We start from the raw sequence: 17,840 nt of genomic DNA, 5'->3' as shown, positions 1-17,840 counted from the left end.
TTCAATGTCTGGTACTTTTTTACAAACACAAAAGAACTTTTCTCCATTAGAAACTGCCCCCCCACACCTTGCGCCTATGGCTGGGCACTAGACAGTGCCCCCACCCACAATTTATCCTAGACTGACTCCAGTTCCGTCTGTGTTCCCCCCGATCAGGGGTGGGCAGCCAGAAGAGAACCAACTCAGCACTTAAATTTTTTTTTTTTTTTTTTAAATATAAACAGGCTCTTGTAGGTGCCCTAGCTGGCCTCTAACTTATAACCTTCTTGCTTCGTGTTAGGAGTTAGGATTACAGGTAAGTACTTTCAGGCCTGGTGACCTGACACCTTTTGGTATGCCTCACAAACTAAGAATTGTCTCCAGTACTCTGGAGGCAGAGGCAGGCCCATCACTGAGTTCCAGGCCAGCTTGGGCTATATAGTGAGACCCTACCACAAACAAACCAAACCAAGAATGTGTAATAGTTGCAGTTTTTTTCTCTTCGAGACAGGGTTTCTCTGTAGCTTTGAAGCCTGTCCTGGATCTCGCTCTGTAGACCCAGGCTGGCCTCGAACTCACCGAGATCCGCCTGCCTCTGCCTCCCTAGTGGTGGGATTGAAGGTGTGTGCCACCACCGCCCAGCATAGTTGCAAATTTCAAAATGAGATTGTAATTTAAGATGATTAGAAATAAGGCTGGGGTGTAGCTCAGTTGGTTGAGTACTTGCCCAACAATGTGAAGCCCTGGGTAAAACCTCCAGCACTGAATACACTTGGCCTGTGGTGAATACATATAATAGTCAATGCCTATAATCCAGCACTCAGGAGGTAGAGGCAGGACAATAAAAAGTTCAAGGTCCTTGTCAGTTACACAGTAATTAGAGGCTACCTGGGATATATATATATATATATATACACACACACATATATATACATACACACACACACATATATATATATATACACACATACATATATGTATATATTCCAAGCAAAATTATCAGGAATATAAATATATAATAAAGTTATATTGGAAAATGACCACATTCATATCATGCATTGGGGCTGCTTTTGCACTACAATAGTAGAACTGAATGTTAAAAAAGAAAAAAAAAAAAAAAGATTTATAGTCAGCCAAGCCTAAAATAGTTACTGTCTGGTCCTTTAGGAGTAGGTAAGTAGGGTTAGCCTAGCATGATGGTATGTGCCTGTAATCCCAGCACTAGGGACAAAGCCAGTTTGGTCTAAAGACCCTGTCTCAAACAAAACCCCCAAACCAGGGCTTCTGAATTGTCAGGTGTAGGGCGGGACTAGGTCATTTGCACATCCATGGTTTCAATAATGAGGCTGGCTTGGGTTTATTATGTGTGTGAGGAATGTCACAGCATTCTGTGGAAGTCCGGATAACTTTGTGGAGTCGCTTTCCTCTCACCTTTACAAGTCCTGGAATTCACCTCAGGGGGCCAGGATGTGCCTGCTGAACCAGCTCACCAGCCCTGAGATTGCCCTCAGCCTTGGCGTCTTCTCTTTTATGAATTTACATTACATTTATTTATGTTTGGCATGGGCCCCCTCACTTCGAGAAAGTGGAGGTCAGAAGACAACTTGTTTATCTCCTTCCATTGTTTGAGTTCCCAGGATCCAACCCAGGTCCTCAGGCTTGGTGGCAATTTCACTTACCCTGTGGGCCGCCTCTCCAGTCCTTTTTATGTGACACTGAAGGCTGAACCTAGTACTCTGTGGATGCTACATAAGCAAAGAGCACTCTACCACTGAACCACAGCACAGACCTGTCGAAGTCCTGAACTTGGGACAGTCCTAAGTCTCACGACCTAGCTGGGATCACTGGCCTTTGAGACAGGCCTGGCATTCTGCTCACACCCTGCTGGTAGTTTCTCTACATATCCCTAACCCTCTGGAACTCTAGATGAACTACTCACCACCTCACAGCTGAACTAACAGTTTTCATGCTGGCTCACATTAAGGGCCTACTCTTAGCAGGTTATGTGTCTAGATACATGTAGCTAACAATCGATGGAATTCACACGTTGGTAGTTGAGGATAATGCAGGTCAAATGATGTAGTAGGTGGTGAGAAATTCTGCAGAAGAAATGAAGGTCAGCAAAAAGAGCATTAAAAGATGGCATTTAGTCAAGAGCCAAAGGAAGTCACGTGGACAGCCGATGAAGAGTCCATGCAGAGAGCAGCAAATGCAGGGACCGGAGCAGACAGAAGGCGACTGGGGCAGGAGAGAAGGACAGCAGCAGCTCTCAAGTGCACATGTGAAGGGCCAGCTTCTCCAGGCCATTCCAAGACTGCTTTTACTCCAAGTGAGACAGGAAGCCACGAGACTTTGGAACAGAGAATGACTATGACCTATCAGGATCCCTGTAGATGCCCAGGGTGGACTTAGGCAAAGGTGGAGGCTGAGAGACTAATTACAAGCATTCCATAATTAAAACACCACGTAAAAAAAGCAGAGATTGTGGCTTACATCACGGTGGAGCTGTGGAGATGATGCAGAAGTGCATTATTTTGGATTTGTATTTTGAAAGAAAGATGGACTGACTGACTGGATATGGGGAAGCAGGACTCAGGTGGCAGAGTCAAAAGCTTGACTTTGAAATGCCCGTTAGACCCCCAGCGGGACACACTCTAGGCGCTTGGAGATAGGGTTACAACTCTGGGGGGTTCAGTGTATGTCAATTGATGGTGAGATGGTGGGGAGTCTTCATCCTGAGAAAGATCACATCCTACAAACTTCTCAACCCCCTGGCTGTCCAGTCCCACGTACACAGGACTTCCCTGGCAGAGTTGAGGCCAGTCTGAGGGAAAGAGGGCTGGGACTCTGGACGTCCACACCCATTTCCTCAAGCTTGTCAAGGGTTTCATGGCCCACAAAGCAGAGGGAGTTTCTAACCAGAAGCTTTGACACTGGGCCAGATGTTCTAAGCCTGCACTACTTATTTTTGGAGACAAGGTCTCTCCATGTAGCCCTCTCCTGGAACTCACAGAAATTCTCCTGCCTCTGCCGCACAAGTGCTGGAATTAAAGGCGTGCACCACTACTAGACCAGGCTATCTCCATAATTTTCTTTTAAGAAATGCACTTCAGACAGAAAAGCAACCAATTCATTTACAGCTGTTGACAAATTTTCCCATAGGGAAACGTGAGGACTCGGTGGCCCAAGTTGCTGGGAAAGTGACTGGCACACACACACGAGACACTATGAACCCGGAGAACGGGAAGAAGCGCTCAAAAGAGAAGGCCCCAGAGAACGCTCAGTGTAATGCAAGCATACATCTCCTCCTCCTGGACTTCCTGCGCCTTCTCCCAGAAGATGCTAGCCGTCGCTCAACAGGGCTGGGGACATGGCTCTTGGCAGTCCTTCACCCCAAGAAGGTTGTGGTTAAAAACTCCCCGGGCAGCAGACATCACCCCCTACGCTGCTCCGGGAACCAGAGGTCCCTCCATTTCTGGTGCTGGATCCCTTAGAGACAAAGACCTTGGTCTCATGGAGCCCACGGGGTGGAGGCTCTACCTTCCACTGCACCGAACACCCGCCGGCTCCGGGAGGGAAGCCTGGGTCGGGGCTGCTGCGGGAGGTGCGCGGGGCCCCGGCGTGGGCCAGGCGCGCGGCCGGGGAAAGGCCCCCCGAGGCAGGCGGGCGAGCGGGCAGGCTCGGCGGAGCGGTCGGTAGGCGACCGCGAGGGGCGGGCGCGTCCGCCTCCTTCCTTCCTCCCAACCCCATCCCCTCGCGCGTCGTCGGGCCGGGGGATCCTCCTCTCCGCGTTCCCCGGGGCCCCCGCGGCCGCCCGCGCCCCCCTCCCCGCGGCCTCCGGCCCGCCCCCGCCTCCTGCAGCCCACCTTGGCCCGCGCCGGCGTCCTCGCCCTGGTGCCGGCCTCCCCTCGTGGGCCCCCGCGCCCCGGTCCCCTCCCCCTCGCGGCGGCCGCGGCCCCTTTCACAATAGCGCTACCCGCCTCCCTCCTCCCGGCTCCCGGTCCGCTCCCGCCCGCGGCCCTCTCGGCGCATGCGCGCTCCGGCCGGCGGCGGCGGCGGCGGCGGCTCCGGCGACTCCGTTTTTTTTTTTTTTTTAAAGGGAAACGCGGAGGCGCCGGGGGTGACTGTGGGGGAGGGGGACCCGGAGCCGCGGAGACCCCCGGGGGAGGCGGCAGACCTCCCCCCCCTCCCGGAGTAGGAGGGGTTCTGGGCGGACCCGTCCCTCCCACCCCCTCCCGAGGAGGAGCAGGGAGTGTGGGGGGGGGCGGTGGTGGAAATGGAGGCTCGGGGCGGCTGAGGCGAGCTCCGGGGCGGGGGGCCGGGGCGGGGAAGGGGGGGTGCGGGGTGGGGAGACGAGGCGGGCCCGGCCGGGCCAGGGGGGGCCGAAGCGAGCTCCGGGGATGAGCTCGGGGGCGGCTGGGTGCGAGCTCCTGCCTCTGCGGCGAAGGCGACGGTGGCGGCAGCAGAGGCGGCGGCGGCGAGGCCCCCATGGGTCGGCGGCGGCGGCGGGCCTCAGCCGCGGCCTCCACGCGTCCGCTCGCCGGCGGGATGGCGCCGGGGCCTCGGGGAAGCCGCGTTAGCCGAGGCCTGCGGCCGCGCTGCTGAGGCGAGCCCGCCAAACTCCCCTCCCCCTCCTCCGTCCTCGACCCCCCGCACCTCGCCCCTTCCCCACCCCCTCCTCCGCCTCGGCCCCCCGCGCCGCTCCGGACCACTATGACCATGAGATCCGCAGTGTTCAAGGCGGCCGCGGCTCCTGCCGGCGGCAACCCCGAGCAGCGACTGGACTACGAGCGGGCGGCGGCGCTGGGTGGGCCCGAGGACGAGTCCGGGGCGGCCGAAGCCCACTTCCTCCCCCGGCATCGGAAGCTCAAGGAGCCGGGGCCCCCGCTGGCCTCCTCCCAGGGCGGGAGTCCCGCGCCCTCTCCGGCCGGCTGCGGCGGCAAGGGCCGGGGCTTGTTACTCCCGGCCGGGGCGGCCCCCGGGCAGCAGGAAGAGAGCTGGGGCGGCTCGGTGCCCTTGCCCTGTCCGCCCCCAGCTACCAAACAAGCCGGCATCGGCGGGGAGCCCGTCGCAGCCGGCGCCGGCTGCAGCCCCCGGCCCAAGTATCAGGCGGTGCTGCCCATTCAGACGGGCTCGCTCGTGGCGACCGCCAAAGAGCCTACGCCCTGGGCTGGGGACAAGGGTGGGGCGGCTCCCCCAGCCGCCACCGCCTCGGACCCGGCGGGACCCCCACCACTACCTCTGCCCGGGCCGCCACCCCTCGCGCCCACCGCCACGGCCGGGACCCTGGCGGCCAGCGAGGGCAGATGGAAGAGTATGAGGAAGAGCCCTCTCGGGGGTGGCGGCGGCTCGGGAGCCTCCAGTCAGGCCGCCTGCCTCAAACAGATCCTTCTGCTGCAACTGGACCTCATCGAGCAGCAGCAGCAGCAGTTGCAGGCCAAGGAAAAAGAGATCGAGGAGCTCAAGTCCGAGAGAGACACGGTACGGGAGGGGTTAATCTGCAGTAGGGCCGGGAGCGAGTTGTGCGCATGCTCGGGGGAAGGGGGCTCTAGGCGGCCCAGGTCCCCCCGCTTGGTTAGGGTTAGAGGAAGTTGGCCACCGGCGAAGCAGTGTGCCTTAGATGCTGCTGGGTCGTTAGGAGCCTGGCTCACTGACAACGTTGGGTCAGAGGGAAGGGTTAAAGGGCAACCTTCAGAGTGTGTGTGTGTGTGTGTGTGTGTGTGTGTGTAGACTTCGGTTGCCAAAGGGTTAATTTAAAATGACAGCCCCAGACTTGTGGGAAAGACATTTAGAGTGGGAAAAGACCGATTTATGAGGGGTTAAGATGATAGGGTGGGGTGCAGATGTGGTGGCTGTATAGAAGGGTTAAATTAAAGCGCTGTTGCGTTAGAAGTGCATTGTAGAGGAGAGGGACGTAACAGCTGTTGCTCCAACCGCTGCTGCAGCATCTTCAGACAGGAGGGTCGTCATAGGTCTTTTAGCCCGTAGAGGGTAAAGATGGTTTACGTGGAATCCTCTTTTAGCTTTTCTAGATGAGAATCACTGCCTTTGATTTCAGGCAGTTTTTGGTGTTTTTTATGGGGGTTGGGGGGATCTGAGTTATAAAACACTACCCACTGACCAAGTCCCTTGAATAAGCGGGAAGATTTTGAGACATGAGCCTAGTCAATGTATTCAGTAGCTCCTTCTACCTCCCAGACCTGTTTCAGAACCTTGAGGTCGTAGAGAAAGAAGCCCTGCTATTTCTTTGTACTTCTGAGGAACATGACTACATAGGATTGTTTCCGCTGCTGCAGCAGCAGCAGCAGCAGTCTTGGGTACCTCCATGTTAAGCATACTGCCTCCCGCCCAGGGAAGCTGGTGTGGCGGGGTATTTCTGTGCTAATATACCTTTTGACTGCCTAAAAATAAACATGGTTTCTACGGTTGTGTTGAGGCTGCCGCTCTCATTCTCGCTCTCCTCTCTCCTCTCACCCTGGTGCTGTGGGCACCCAGGGCTGAGCAGGGAGCAGAAGAGTTACTCATTTGTTTGTTCTCTAAATGAATCGCCATCCGGCGACTGTCTCATCGGAGACTGCCTTCTGCAAGGTGGAATGGGAGCCGGGGCAGCTCTCACTGAAACCCCTCAGTGTTGATTTGTGGAAGTTACTCAACATGGAGGTAGCCCTGCTCAGCTACTGCATGCAGTCTAAGGGTGTGATGGTACTGTAATTACAACACATCATATCCTGCCTTCCATGGGAAGGGGGTGGGAAGAGAAAGACCAGTAAAGGAGAAGACATCAAGAAGATGTCACCCACAAAACATGGTTAAGTAATGCTAAGGCTGTGAACCAAAACAGAAGATGAAGTGAGAGGATGGCTGACCAGGAGAGCTCTGCTGAGTCCCTGAAGTAATGTCCCCTTCATAGGCTTTTGGAGGTAGGAAAAAGTGGGGTGAGTTAAGGATAAAGGACTGTCTAAACTTGGCGTCCACTGCTTCTCTTATGTGCTGCAGTCTAGTATTGCCTCAGCCCCTTCCTCTTATCACAGTTACTGCTGGGCCTCTGCTGAAATCTAGGCTATGGATGTAATGAAGGCAGCATTAATATCACTGTTTAACCCAGGCAAATTCTTGTAGTCTGGTGTAAGTATAATAAGTTTTTATGACAATAGACTTTTATTTTCTGCTTGATTTTTGTGGTTTACTTTAACTAGAATAAAAGTAATTTTAATAAATATTTAGATAAGTTATTTTTTGTTGTCTCAAAATCAAAGCAGAATATATGTCATATTGTTGGTATTAATATAATACTCGTGTCTATTATAATTCTTTCCAGTGTAGTACGTGTTAGAAGTACTCCTCAACTACACACACATAACATTTTCTTGGAACACTACTATCCCTGGTGACACTCTCTGTGCTCCTGATTCCTTTTTACTGTACTGCTTGAACATTCCATTGTGTCTGGAGTTTTGGAGTGAACATAGAGCAGATAGAATTTGGATAACCTTAGGATACTTGAAAAGAACACAGAGCTAAGAATGTAGCTCAGAGTGCTTGCCAAGCACACTCCCGAGGCCCTGGTTCTGTTCCTAGCATCACATACAACAGTGAAGAGTATGTATTCTTCACGTATATAAGGTTAACTTCAGGACTCCCAAATGACTTGCAGCCACATGGCTAGCTGAAGTGAGGCCTTCTCATTAAAGGGCACACTGGCCCAGCCCAGTGGAGAGGATCTTCTTTCAGAAGAATGAGCTTAGAATTGCCCCATCCCTCTTACCCGCCAGACTAACTCCTACAATTAAGTGTCTTTTGCCTTTCTTGAGTTTAAGGAAAGCTATTCAGATTTGTGTCTGCCAATTCAAAGTTGAATTGGTAGGGTCCATGGCAACACGCAGAAGACTGCTGACTCCAAAATGGGGCCAAAGTGCTCGTGTTTGACTTGAGTGTGTAAGTCTGCATCTTGTCGCTTTGTTTTAGCTCCTTGCTCGGATTGAACGTATGGAAAGGCGGATGCAGTTGGTAAAGAGGGATAGCGAGAAAGAAAGGCACAAGCTGTTTCAGGGCTATGAAACTGAAGAGAGAGAGGAAACAGAGTTGACTGAGAAAATTAAACTGGAGCGCCAGCCGGAGCTTTGCGAGACATCCCAGGCTCTGCCTTCCAAGCCTTTCTCATGTGGACGGAGTGGAAAGGGACACAAAAGGTGTGCTGATAACTTTATTCCAGCTGTCTGAACAAGATGAGGAACTGTTACTGATGACTGGGAGTGTGGGATTGGGGTTTGTGGATTGTTTTTTTTGTTTTGTTTTTTTTTTTCGAGACAGGGTTTCTCTGTATAGTTTTGCGTCTTTCCTGGGACTCACTTGGTAGTCCAGGCTGGCCTCGAACTCACAGAGATCCGCCTGCCTCTGCCTCCCAAGTGCTGGGATTAAAGGCACGCGGCACCACCACCGCCACCACTGCCCGGCTGTGGATTGGCTTTTTAACACCCAGAGCCTGAATTGAGAAGTCTGTTATGCTAAGGGCATGGTGGCTCACACCTGTAATCACAGCACTTAGGAGGCTGAGACAAGAGGACTGTTGTGAACTCAAGGCCAGCCTGGGCAATAGAGACCTTGTTTTGAACAAACAACTGCCCCCTCCAAGTTTCTGTGTTAAGAAATTGTCTTGAAACACTTTATTTTTGGTCACAGTACTAAATACAAATGCAGACTATATCTTAAAAGAGAATGGGTAAAATGTGTTACCTTGTTGAATCTAGTAGGGAATAGAACAGTTAATTAATTATTTTCAAGACAGGTACCTCTGTATATTCCTGGCTGCCTTGGAACTTGCTCTGTAGACCAGGCTGGCTTCAAACTCAGAGATCCACCTGTCTCTGCCTCCTCAGTGCTGGGATTAAAAGCGTGTGCTACCACCGCCCGGCTCAGTTAGATTTTTTTTTTTTTTTTAATGTGCATTGTTTTTGCCTGTATATATGTCCATGTGAGGGTGTCAGATCTTGGAGTTACAGACATGTTAGCTGCCATGTGGGTGCTGGGAATTGAACTCGGGTCCTCTGGAAGAGCAGTCAGTGCTCTTAACCACTGAGCCACCTCTCCAGCTCTCAGTTAGATATTCTTAAGCATAGATGATTGCTCATTTACCAAAGACCTGTTCTGTATACTTTCAAGCATGGTACTTGCTGCCATGTCTTCCAAATGAACAATGGATGTTTAGGTACCTGGATACTGCTCTTGCCTTCAAATATTCTAATCAAATTTTATTCAGAAGTCAATTAATTTTATAACATTTTCTTTCCTACCTAATAGGAAAACCCCATTTGGAAATACAGAAAGAAAGACTCCTGTTAAAAAGCTGGCTCCTGAATTTTCAAAAGTCAAAACAAAAACTCCTAAGCACTCTCCCATTAAAGAGGAACCCTGTGGTTCCTTATCAGAAACTGTTTGTAAACGTGAATTGAGGAGCCAAGAAACCCCAGAAAAGCCCCGCTCTTCAGTGGATACCCCACCAAGACTCTCCACTCCCCAAAAGGGACCCAGCGCCCACCCCAAGGAGAAAGCCTTCTCAAGTGAGATGGAAGATTTGCCGTACCTTTCCACCACAGAAATGTATTTGTGTCGTTGGCACCAGCCTCCGCCATCACCGTTACCATTACGGGAATCCTCTCCAAAGAAGGAGGAGACTGTAGCAAGTAAGGCATAGAGAACACTTGCTCTTATAGCCTAGTGGTGGCGGTCAAGCTAACAAGTGTGAAATGCCTTTGGCATTTTTTAAAAAGTGCAATCAATAAAGCAGAGTTCTGTCAAGAATGAGTAAGTTAACAGCCAGAGACAGACACTGTGCAGGCATTGCAAATAGATGGAATTACAGCAAAATGTGCTCAATGTATGTGTCTGCTTACAACACTGGGAGATGTGTGTGCCAGTAAGTTGCTCATCACAAGAGCACCAGACTTGGGGGTGTAATCTCCGGCAACTTGCATGCCCTCTGAAAGAAGGGTTTTCTGTGCTGTGAAACGCATAGAACTTACACTTTGCCGTGCACGACTGTTCCTGCGTTGATATTGTGTGAAACCTGGGAGGGTGGTTTTGGGGTGTTCTCAGGGGCCAATGGTATTTTTGGTTGGGGAGCCAGCTTGGGGTGGGGAATTTCACCTGGGCCTCCGCTCTCTAACTACATAAACATTTATCTGTATCTCTGTCCCGGTCTGGGGCAGGAGGGATCTGCCAAAGGCCAACAGTCTTACTTTACCTTACTACACTTCACAAGGTTCTAAGATGTGAAGAGTTGACGTGGATTGCAGTAGCCCATTGGTTGTTCATATATTTAAATAAAATGGTCTACAAACTATTTTTCAAACAATAAGGACTATCTTGGGATATCTGAGCTGCTTGGGGAGGGGGTGGGGTGTGGTAACTTGGTCTTTATTCCTGTTTATTTTCTTAATGGCTTCCACACAGAGATGATCCCCACCTTCTATATGAACCAGTAACTGATGTGTCTTCAAGTGTGTTATATTAGTCTATGACAGTTATTGTGGGTGCTCTTGGGTAATGGTGGGGAAAGCTTTCTTAGGTAGAACCTTAGACCTAAGTTTCTACCCCTGTGCCTTACTATAGCAGAGATGGGGATGGGAATCCATTCCAATAAGATGTGAGCAATCTCCAGGCTTTGTTTGGCTGTTGTGGGGAAGACAGATAAATGATCTAACCTTTAGTAGGCCTCACACTTGAGTACACGCGACAGACCAGGGTCCTGCTCTAGAGTCTGATACTTTTTGTTGTTTCAGTCAGGTGAACAGGTTCATCTTAATAGTTAATTTTTGCTGCTACAGCAATGCTGTGTAACAATTTTAGGAGAAACCGTGAAGCAACTTCCCATCCGGAATTAGGAAATGGCTTGGTCTGGAGTTCTTCTGTGTGACTGGCTGTTTTTGAAAGACCCTGTCGACTCTAGTAGAGCAAGTTCCAAACACATCTGAGATTGTGGGCAGAACACTAGGAGGGAGTGTGCCTGGGAGATCCCAGTCTCTTGGGGAGCCTGAGTTCTGCATAAATGTGTGAACCCTTGTGGTATGACGCCCCTATCTCAAGAGGAAGTCTCAATGACTTATCCTAAGGAAGCCCAAGTCTTTGTGCGTGTTGTTCAGGCTGGACCAGCAAGGTAGTTTGTGTGGAGGGAGGAGGAACTTTAAGAAGACTCCGTATGTAAGTGCTGAGAACACTCGTCTATTTATTTGACAACTAGGGTCGGCTTTTACTCACCTGCCATGTTCTGAGTTTAAGGTTTGGTATCCTTGGCCATCAACTGTTGCAGGGAAACCACCCTAAATAATGAAGAAAAGAAGTCGTCTCAGTGTAAAAAAAAAAAAAGTGGTGGGCTCATTTTCTTTTCTTTCATCTGTTGTTCCCTCTTCCCCTTCCCCAGAGAGAAATTCTCAAAAGAACAACTCAAAAAACAAAATGGCTTCCTAGTGAGAACATCAGTGATGCTCCTTTCCTCCATTTTGGGTATGGGCTTTTTTTCTTTTTACACTGAGATGATTCTTCTTTCCTGCATTATTTAGGGTGTCTGATGCCATCAAGTGTTGCAGGAGAAACTTCAGTCTTGGCTGGTGAGTAGATTAGGAATTGCTGGCTGGGCCTGGGGTGGGGATTGGGGGGATGGTGGCTGGTTGGGAGCTTCCTTCTGCGTCTGTTGGATGTGGAAGAGTAAGATTCCTTGGTGCTTGAAGACACTACCGTAGACAACAAGATGACAACACATTTCAGTTGTTTTTCAGGAACTTCAATAGCGTCCATTATATGAATTGTCAGGTATTGGCTTAGGGTTTTTTGTGATCCTGAGTTTGGCAGACTGCAATGGCATTTTAGATTCTTTCATACCATAGCGAGGACACTGACTATGGCTTTGGGTGAGGCCATAGAATGGATTCCTATCACTTGGTAACTGTCTTACCTAGGGAGAGACCGCTTGTCCTAGTGAATAGTCGGACAGTTGCGTGACTTTGGATTTAAGGGTGGTTCCACCCCTCCTCTTTTTCTTTTTCTTTTTCTTTATTTTTTCAGTTCCTTCTTGGAGGGACCACTCAGTAGAGCCTCTAAGGGACCCAAATCCTTCAGACATTTTGGAGGTAAGTACCAAGAACTGTTAATGAAGAGAATTGGAAACAATAGAATGTAGGGGGTACAACTGGCCCCTGTGGTTGGCATATAGTCCTGGCTGTGGTTAGCTATAGTCCTAGCTACTCAAGGAACTAAGGCGAGAGAATTACTTGAATTTAAGATGTTGAGGCTTGTCTAGGCAATATAGGGAGATACTGTCTTCAAAAAGGGCATGGGGGGAGGGGGGCCTTAATATTTTCTTATAACTGTAGATGGATTAAAAGAACTCTTAAGAACAGAAAGGAACTTGAGGTTCTTATTTATTTAGTCTTTGTTTTTCATCTTTTGGATGAGAAAAGTGGGTTCTAGAATAATTAAGTTATTTTTCAAAATTGGTATTGAGATGGTTTTCCAAACTAAGGTAGATTCCACACTGAGTACAGAAGTTAGGCTGTGCCACTCGGCGACATAATTCTATGTTCCAGACTTACTTGGTTATTGAAAGAAGGATATTTTGAATTCAGACTCTGATAAAGTACAGAGGTAAGGAGAGCTTACGGCCTCTCACAGGCGTTTGACATGACTTATCCTGGAACGTTAGGGGAATTAAATTTGAAATTTGGGATTTCTGAACGGATAGGGATAAGGACAGGGGTTTATTTGATTCAGTCTTTTACCAGAAGGTTTACATGATCTACAGAACTCTTTAGATAATTTTAGAAGCTGAAGGTGAACATTTTTACACTCCTGAAAACTGTGAGTTATTCCAGCATGGTCATAAGGAGCTTACCCCTGCTGTTCCTCTTCCAGAACCTGGATGACAGTGTGTTTTCAAAGAGGCATGCAAAACTGGAGCTAGATGAGAAGAGGAGAAAAAGGTAAGGCCAAGCCCCCCATCCTGGGAACATCCGATCCCCAGGACTGAGATTCCCTCTTCCATATTGGGGAGAGTCTCAGGGCACTTAACATTCATGTGGTACTTGTGTCCTAGTTAGCTGAGTGTCTTAGCTGGGGCGGTTGTTCTTACAGGCAAACAAACATGTTGGCCATTTCTTGGATGTCTTCCCTCAGTACTATTTTGTGTGGAACACCAACACATAATCTAGACTGCTAGACCCAAAGAGCTCTTCCTCATCCAGGTAGTCAGTTCCCTTTACCCCATCTAGAGGAGTTAAATAGGATCTTTTTGTAGGACGATTTTCAGGTCAATAGTAATGCCAGGTTTGTTTGTGTTTGTCTGGTTTTTCCCAGATGGGATATTCAGAGGATCAGGGAACAAAGGATTTTACAGCGACTGCAGCTCAGGATGTATAAAAAGAAAGGAATTCAGGAATCCGAGCCGGAGGTTACCTCATTTTTCCCTGAGCCCGATGACGGTAAGTTGTATCCATCTAAAAATTTGGGGGCTGGAGAGATGATGGCTCAGTAGTTAGGAGCACTTCTGTTCTTGGGGAGACCAGAGTTTGGTTTCCAGCACCCACATTGGGCAGTCCAGAACTGCTTGTAAGTCCAGTTGCAGGGGACCTGATGCCCTTTTCTGACCTCCGAGGGCGGGCACTGCACTCACGTGTACAAATCCACACACAGACATGTTCATGAACACATAATATAAAATAAAGCAAAATCAACTTACAAATGTAGACTTGTCATGGAAAAAAAGGGTTCAAGTCTCTACAGCACAGCTTGTTCTGATGGGTGAGCTGTGCTTGGAGGTAGTGTAGTTGCTCAACACCTCTCACCTCTTGCTAACAAGGTCCTGTGTGATTTTCTTCCACAGTTGAGAGTTTGATGATTACCCCCTTCTTGCCTGTTGTAGCATTTGGACGACCATTACCAAAATTAACTCCACAGTAAGTATAAAGGTTCTTTCCTTTCTCCTTCTTCAGGTAGTTTGTACCTCCTTTTCAAACTCTATGGACGCATAGATAAAATGGGGACCACATGGCTTAGGGATAGTCATGATTCTTTGGTGATAAGAAGCCAGGAAGCAGGGGTGCTGTTTAAGTCAGAAGCAGGTGGTTTCCCACTTTGGTGGTGAGCTGACTGTTGCTAGGCTCGGATGCGGCCTTCTCACTCTGTCCTCCTTCTCATGTTTTTTTGCCAGGAACTTTGAGCTGCCCTGGTTGGATGAGCGAAGCCGTTGCAGGTTGGAGATCCAGAAGAAGCAAACACCTCACCGGACGTGTAGGAAGTAGCTGTGCTGTCAAGAACCCTGTCTTCAGATAGTTGTAGCATGCCATTCCGAGAGAATGGCAGAGACCTGTATATGTGACCTATGTCCTCATGTATGTTATCATTCACTGGTAATGCCTTCCATACTCCCTTTTGAGTTTTGTTTTTTTCACTCTGATTTCACAAAACAAACAAAAACCTCTTGCATTGGGCTAATTGTGATTATGGAGAGTTATTGGGACTTGTTTTCCCTTTTTGGGGAAATGAGCTCTGGAGCTCATCCTATAGGATGGTGGATTTGGAGTTTTCAGGAGCCGCTTCTGCTCACTTGCCTATGTTAAAGGGGTACAAGGGCTCTTCCTTAGCCATGTCGAAGATGGAGCAACCCCTGCCTCATAGGAGCTGTGCCTGCCCTGACCCTGTGCTTCCCTGGTGCGCCTTCCGAATAGTTTGGGTAGACTAGATTTTACACTAAAATAAGACAAAAAGACCTTACCATGAGCTTTAGGGCCCAAGGAGGAACAACAGAGGAAGAAATTGGAGCAGTTCTGTGAAAGTTGGTTCTCTCAAAACTGGCTGATCACTTTAATTGGATAACTGAAGTTCTTCTGCACCCCTCAAAAAAGAAAATGTTCAGAGAAAGATTGGGGATGTACATTTCCAACTAGTTACAGTGCTAAACAGATGCCTTGTCATCTGGGGATGGCATGCCAGAATAATCTCTATAGATGTCCTTGTGTCCCGTCACTTCTCAAGTATTCGTTAGTGGGGTTTCATCCTATTAGCCAAACATTTGGTGGTGAGGTAGAAAATTTGGGGAGGGTGGGGGGAAAGGTATGGAAAGATATGCTTCCTTTGGCTGGCAAATGTCTACATCTTGAAACAAACAGTTGTACCTAATGAACCTCTATTCGTTTAGTAAAGATAGGTTTATACATGTACCATCTTGGTTCCCATCTCCTGCCCTTGTTTTGTTACCAAAAGAAAAAAAAAAGAAAAAGAAAAAAAAAAATCAGGACGGACAGCACTCCCAGGCCACTTCAGTCTCAGTGTAAGATCCCTGTGAACTATCTGGAGGGAAAATAGAACCGAGACCTCTGGTCTTATATATAGGAATTGCCTTTCATTAGTCTTCAGGACTATTGTATAAAAACAAGTAGGGGTCTGATCTCCTAGGAGGTAGGGGCTTTTATCCTTGAAGAGAATATGTCCCCGGATTATTAGCACTTTTAGAGGAGAAGCCAAGGTATTGTAGGGTGTGTGGCTGGCCCATCAGCTGAGCATGAGAGAATGGGATTGCCATTGTGGGAAGAGAAGAAAAGTTCCTCAGGGGCCTCCCACTGCTAAAGCTTTTTTTGAGATGTTATCTGTGCTCCCTGGGTTTGACTTTGAAAGGAATTATTCCAGCAGTACATGTAGTATTCTTGGATGATCTTGCTGCTCTCAATTCTCTTGTGTGTGTGTTTGTGTGTGGCTGTGGGTTTTCATTGTAACTCCATCTGCTTAGGAGTGTGGTCTCTCTGTAATGGAAGCTGCCGTAAATTTCACTGCAGCGAGGATGTAGAGAGAAGAGGACTTATTCCACAGGCGCTTTCATCTCACACCTTAACGATGAGGATATATCTAGAAAAATTGGGCCAGATTTTTGTGTTTTGTTTGTTTTAATGAGGCAAGCTGGTTAGTGCTCCTACTCTGACCTATGTTAGGGCTCTTTAGAATTTGCTCCTCCCAAAAGGACTAACCTCAGTCAGTTGTCTCTTTCTTTGTTCCTTGATCCCTCTCAGTTTCTTCTTGCTACCGTGATTTGTCAGATTCCTACTTTGGGTATGGGTTAGCAGACCTAACCTCTCACAGAGGAGTCCACAGATCCTGTTTTCGCTAGACTGAGAGGAATCCATGAGGTGCTACCTGCCAGGACTTAAGTGGATTCTATTGCTTTGGTTCTCCTTTCCCTGAGGACCTAACACTTGTTATGTCCTCTCCTAGATTTTCTTTGGTTTGGGTATGTGAGGTTTGTCGAGAAGGAGGTTGAAGCGAAGTTCCAGGAGTGAAATTACAGTGTGTTAAGAGTGTGGGGAAAATTAGTCTTATTTTTCCCTACATGGGATACAACACTGTGAAATTCAGTCTTCAACAGAAAGAAAGGCCCTGCAGTTCTCCTAAAACATAGTTCCTTATTTCTTTCTTTAACAAAGTTTAAGCTAGTGTTAATAAATTAAAAGAGAAGTTGCTTGTCTCTCCAGCTCAGCTTTGTTTCATGCCATTTCATATGGTTGTCTGTGCTGTATTCATACTTTTGATACCATTTCTGATGTGTACAGTCGGCTGTCTTGTAAATATCTTACAGAGTTCAAGTGTAAATAAACTATTGTGGCCGTTAATTTTTGAACTTTTGCCTCAATTTATTAGATTTGTTGGGAAACATTAAATAATTGTCTATATGAAAGATTGGGAAAGTCTTATTCTCTAATAAAATAGAACAACACATTATTTCCCCCTTTTAATAAAGGGCTCATTCCATTTGTATCAGAGTACAGAACATGTTTCATTCCTTTGTCCTGAGCCCTTCTTTGTACATAAATGGCAAATTACAAAGCTCATAGTAAGACCTTATAGGTCATCAACTCAGCCCCGATACATGATTTCTCCTGGATAACAGTCTAGACAAATGTCCAGATCTGCTTAAACTATGTCTTCTACACACATCTTTTTTTTTTTTTTTTTTTTTGCCTCTGCCTCCTGAGTGCTGGGATTAAAGGCATGCGCCACCACCGCCCGGCTCATCTTTTTCTGTATGTTTGAAAACCCTCATTGTAACTTGAACCCCTTGGTTCTTGTTTTGTAACTAGAGTGATGAGAAGAGATAATCTCTTCCCTCACAGTTCTTCTAATAAGATGTCTGGTATCCCAAACCATCTGTTCATGCTAAACATGCACAGTTCTTAAGAGCTGTTTCTCAGTACTGTGACCCCAAGCACTCACACAGGATAACCCCAGGTTCGAGGTCAGCCTAGCTTACAGAAGACCCTGTCTCAAAAACAAAGTTGGACCAAGCAGGGTATGGTGGTGCACACCTGTAATCCTAGCACCTGGGGAGGTTGAAGCTGGTGGATCATGAATGTGAAAAGACTGGCCTGGGGTCATAGATTCTAAAAAAAAAATGGACTCAGACCAAACAAAGGACAAAGTGACAGACTATCCTTTTCCTTATTTAGACACTAAACTTGGCAGTCTTACTGCATGCACATTTTAGCTTGTGATGGATAAGATTCTTAATGCCTTTCACACTTATTAAATCATGCATCCTCCATTTTGAATTCAGGCAGTTGGTTTTGGAGCTGAACTCCATGATACATTTGGTCACCTGTCTCCAGTTGAGAGAACCAGCCCCTGCATACTGTCTGTAAATCTGGTAAGCAGTGGGATCTTTGTAACTATTTATGAAAACAGCTCAGAATCCTATTACCTTATGACGATTTGATGTACATTATCAATGTGCACTGATAACAGGTAACTAACTATAATGCTGTTTCGAGGTAGCAGTATTGAGATTTTTTTCATGGCTGACAAATGCATTGCCCAAAGCATTTTCTGTC

The 17,840-nt window shown here is 48.0% G+C and overlaps 1 protein-coding gene and 1 long non-coding RNA gene across 4 annotated transcripts; one reads left to right on the top strand and one right to left on the bottom strand.

Annotated features, from left to right (window-relative positions):
• Positions 1 to 3,058: 3,058 nt before the first annotated feature.
• LOC119086974 lies at positions 3,059 to 4,288 on the bottom strand. The gene is made up of 2 exons (XR_005090396.1): positions 3,846 to 4,288; positions 3,059 to 3,468 (listed from the first exon to the last, which is right to left on the bottom strand). It is a non-coding gene; the product is annotated as an uncharacterized LOC119086974 (long non-coding RNA).
• Positions 4,289 to 4,329: 41 nt separating this feature from the next.
• Positions 4,330 to 16,633, top strand: Msl1 (MSL complex subunit 1). 3 transcript variants are annotated; one of them, XM_028889599.2, is made up of 9 exons: positions 4,330 to 5,460; positions 7,945 to 8,168; positions 9,277 to 9,659; positions 11,535 to 11,582; positions 12,037 to 12,101; positions 12,883 to 12,950; positions 13,324 to 13,448; positions 13,850 to 13,922; positions 14,177 to 16,633. In XM_028889599.2, the coding sequence occupies exons 1-9, from the start codon at positions 4,693 to 4,695 to the stop codon at positions 14,265 to 14,267; spliced, it is 1,845 nt and encodes a 614-aa protein (XP_028745432.1). In that variant the 5' UTR covers positions 4,330 to 4,692; the 3' UTR covers positions 14,268 to 16,633. The 3 variants fall into 3 exon arrangements, with proteins under 3 accessions (XP_028745432.1, XP_028745433.1, XP_037057027.1); XM_037201132.1 differs by lacking the exon at positions 4,330 to 5,460 and adding an exon at positions 7,236 to 7,578; XM_028889600.2 differs by lacking the exon at positions 11,535 to 11,582.
• The last annotated feature ends 1,207 nt before the right edge of the window (positions 16,634 to 17,840 follow it).

This window comes from Peromyscus leucopus, chromosome 8b (assembly GCF_004664715.2).
Source record: "Peromyscus leucopus breed LL Stock chromosome 8b, UCI_PerLeu_2.1, whole genome shotgun sequence".
Lineage (NCBI taxonomy): Eukaryota > Metazoa > Chordata > Mammalia > Rodentia > Cricetidae > Peromyscus > Peromyscus leucopus.
Note: the sequence above shows the minus strand (reverse complement) of the source record. Positions and strands in the feature narration are given on the sequence as shown.

What these genes read in the sequence shown, in the direction of transcription:
- Msl1 (XM_028889599.2), top strand. Translation starts at nt 4,693, where the DNA reads ATGACCATGAGATCCGCAGTGTTCAAGGCGGCCGCGGCTCCTGCCGGC. An exon ending in TCAAGTCCGAGAGAGACACG is followed by an intron (nt 5,461 to 7,944) that starts GTACGGGAGGGG and finishes GCTTTGTTTTAG; the next exon opens with CTCCTTGCTCGGATTGAACG. An exon ending in GATGAGAAGAGGAGAAAAAG is followed by an intron (nt 12,951 to 13,323) that starts GTAAGGCCAAGC and finishes GGTTTTTCCCAG; the next exon opens with ATGGGATATTCAGAGGATCA.